The 3,070-nt window shown below is 48.3% G+C and overlaps 1 protein-coding gene across 1 annotated transcript; it reads right to left on the reverse strand.

Moving 5' to 3' along the window:
* Positions 1-861: 861 nt before the first annotated feature.
* Positions 862-2,744, reverse strand: foxi3b (forkhead box I3b). The gene is given in 3 exon segments (XM_067247947.1): positions 862-1,247; positions 1,250-1,618; positions 1,870-2,744. Coding segments are annotated over 3 exon segments (1,170 nt in total). The 5' UTR covers positions 2,474-2,744; the 3' UTR covers positions 862-1,050.
* Between the last annotated feature and the right edge of the window lie 326 nt (positions 2,745-3,070).

Here is a 3,070-nt window from a genome sequence, read left to right on the forward strand (position 1 = left end):
TGTTTCACTGGTCATCGTTTTCCTGACAGGATTGTTTTGTCCGTGGTTTCTGTGTGTGTGTGTGTGTGTGTGTGTGTGTGTGTGAGCGACCATGTGTGTGAGTGTGCATTGATTTTACTGTTCTTCATGCCCATGACCATAAACTTTTTTTTTTTTGGTAGAAAATGACATTTCAGTGGATATAATTCATAGTTTATTGATATAAAAACAAAATGTTCCAGATTCCAAACCTTTTTTTTACACTTGAGTTTAAAATGTCAAACACACAATCTAAAATACAAACTTGGAAAGAAAAGAAAAAAATGCATAAATAGACAAACAATACACAATCATAAAATACAGATATTTACACATTTCAAACAGTAACATTTCGAAATTCAAAAGTACTACTCCTGGCAGTGATGCCGTGTCATCAACAGAACATGCACTGTTTACTTTAACAAGGTATATCCTTTTCACTAGTACGTCATTTGAGTTCATAGACTCATTTCAGCATTAGCTGAAATGAGTCAGCATTAGCTGAAATGACTCATTTCAGCTAATGAATCTACAAAGGAGTGAGATCTGTTAACCACAGGATAAGACTTCAGACTACTGAGGTTTGGTAATCAGTGAGATCTCAGTGTAGGGTTCTAGGGAGTGTTTTTCTGAAGCATCGGTGCTGAGTCAACGGTTCCTGTGGGAATAGGTCCCTTCTAACACGACAGTCACACGCTAGCAAGCTCAACCCACCGTGTCAGCGCAAACGATCAACTCCAAAAGTGTGTGTGTGTATTGTAACAAGTTTCCTTCTTTTCTCTCTCTCTCTCTCTCTCCTCTCTCTCTCTCTCTCTTCTCGCTCTCTCCTCTCTCTCTCTCTCTCTCTCTCTCTCTCTCTCTCTCTCTCTCTCTCTCTCTCTCTCTCTCTCTCTCTCTCTCTCTCTCTCTCTCTCTCTCTCTCTCTCTCTCTCTCTCTCTCTCTCTCTGATGGCTCCCAACCCATTGCCAGTCAGAAGCTCAAAGTATCTCACCCAACTCTCCAGTTCAATTCAGTCTCTCTCGCCAGCCTCTTCACACCTCTGTGCCTTCTCTGGGATAAAGGATCCCTGATGAGCCCAGGCCTGGGTAGAAGTGCCCATTATACTGACTGAGAATGGAGCTGCTGTACCCCAGGGAGGATTGAGTGGGTGAGGAGGAGAGGGTAGGGGGAGGAGGCAGTGGCGAAGCCCACTCCGTTGCTCCATGGCTGGGAGAGTAACTACCAAAAACCCAGGCTGTGTAGGCCTCTGATTCCCATCCATGGGCAGGTTGACGGACAGGGATCTGTTGAGCATGTCTTCACCAACCTCATTGGCTCCCCCAACTGCCACTCCAGACATCTCAGACAGGAAGCTGCTTAAGCAGGGGGCGGGGCCAGTGGAGGTGGGGGAGGGGATTCTCTCTGGGATGGGGGACATGTCAATGGCAGGGTTACCAGGGTGCTTGGGGCTGCCCCTCTCGTTATCAGCAGACTCCGGACCCCCGGATCCGTCCTCGCCACCGGACAAGACATCCGACTTCCTCTTCCTCTTCCTGCGGAAATTTCCGTTGTCGAACATCTTCTCACAGTTTGGATCTAGTGTCCAGTAGTTACCCTTTCCTGGGAGTAGAGATGTCGAGGAGTGCATTAGAGATTATAAGCAGTTTCAACACAGGCAATGACAACTCTATTAAACAATGACATAATGTTGTTCAATAATAAAAAAGGAAAACATTGCCAACAGAAAATCAGGGCTATGATCTGAGCGAAGTGTGTTTACAGAAAGGTTCGTTGATTGGATTCTTGAGTTCAATCCTCAAGGTCAACGGTAGACGAGAGCAGACGATAGGGGATCAGGGAGAGAGTCTTACCTGGATCATCCTCGTCTCGCGGAACCTTCTTGAAGCAGTCGTTGAGCGACAGGTTGTGTCGTATGGAGTTCTGCCAGCCAGCCTTGCTCTTATTGTAGAAGGGGAAATTGTCAGCCACGTACTGGTAGATCTGGCTCAGAGTCAGCCGGCGCTCAGGGGCCCCGTGGATTGCCATGGCGATGAGCGCAGAGTAGGAGTAGGGGGGCCGGACCAGCTTCATCAGGTCCTCCTGAGAAGGAAGGGAGAACCAGCCTCCCAGCTCCCCTCCAGGCCCCCCGGCACCCCCGGGCCCCAGGTAGGGCCTCTGCATGCCGTAGTGTTGGGGGACGAATGGGGGTCCGGGGTTCCCAGGGGGCCCGGTGGTGGCCAGATAGGGGGGTGCGTTGATGCCCGAGCCATTGAACCACAGATAGGGGTTGTGGGTGGAGCTGGCGTAGTCGCCCAGGTCATAGGTGGACGGGGCGGTGCGCTGAGGGCTGGGCAGGGAGGGAGGAGGATAGTAGCAGTCGCTGTACATGCTGAGCTCCGGAGGCTCCTGGCCCAGGCTGGGAAACTGGGGGCCGCAACGGGGAGGTGACTGGTCCTGGGGCTCGAAGGAGGTCATAGTTTGGAGAGTGCTCACCTCTGGAAATGTCCTCTGTTGTCCTCCAGCTGCTGTCCTTGACACCAGGAGGGAGTTCCTCCCTGGACGACCTAGATTTTTGTTCGGTGATTTTCAAGTTTTCTGAGATCCTCTTTTATTTCTTCAGGTCACTTGAAGTCAGTGTTCATTTCCAAGGAAAAAATTCAAATATTTGATCTGGCTTGTCCCTTATCTCTCTCTTTCTTTCTTTCTTTCTTTCTCTCTCTCTCTCTGGGTCTCACACTCCACCCGTTTCTTTTCTTTGCTCTCTACCTGCTACCTAAGGATCGGTTGCCCTTGCTGTAAGTCAAAGCTGTCACCTGTCACACCTGTTTTATCTGTTTCCTTGGGGACACCCCCTGCCTCTTTTGATTGGTTGTTTACCCAGGTGAGCAGTTTGACATTGCACTTTTTTTGGTCAGACAAACTGCTGAGTTTCCCTCTAAGCATCCATGTATTACACTCATTTGATTATTAGTATTAATACATTGCAATCATTGTGATATTACATTGTAATGTTATAATAATAGTACTGTAACTGTAATAACAAGTTATCAGGCTGTTATAAAAGTTTTTTCC

The sequence above is a fragment of the Osmerus mordax genome, chromosome 12, assembly GCF_038355195.1.
Source record: "Osmerus mordax isolate fOsmMor3 chromosome 12, fOsmMor3.pri, whole genome shotgun sequence".
Classification (NCBI taxonomy): Eukaryota; Metazoa; Chordata; class Actinopteri; order Osmeriformes; family Osmeridae; genus Osmerus; species Osmerus mordax.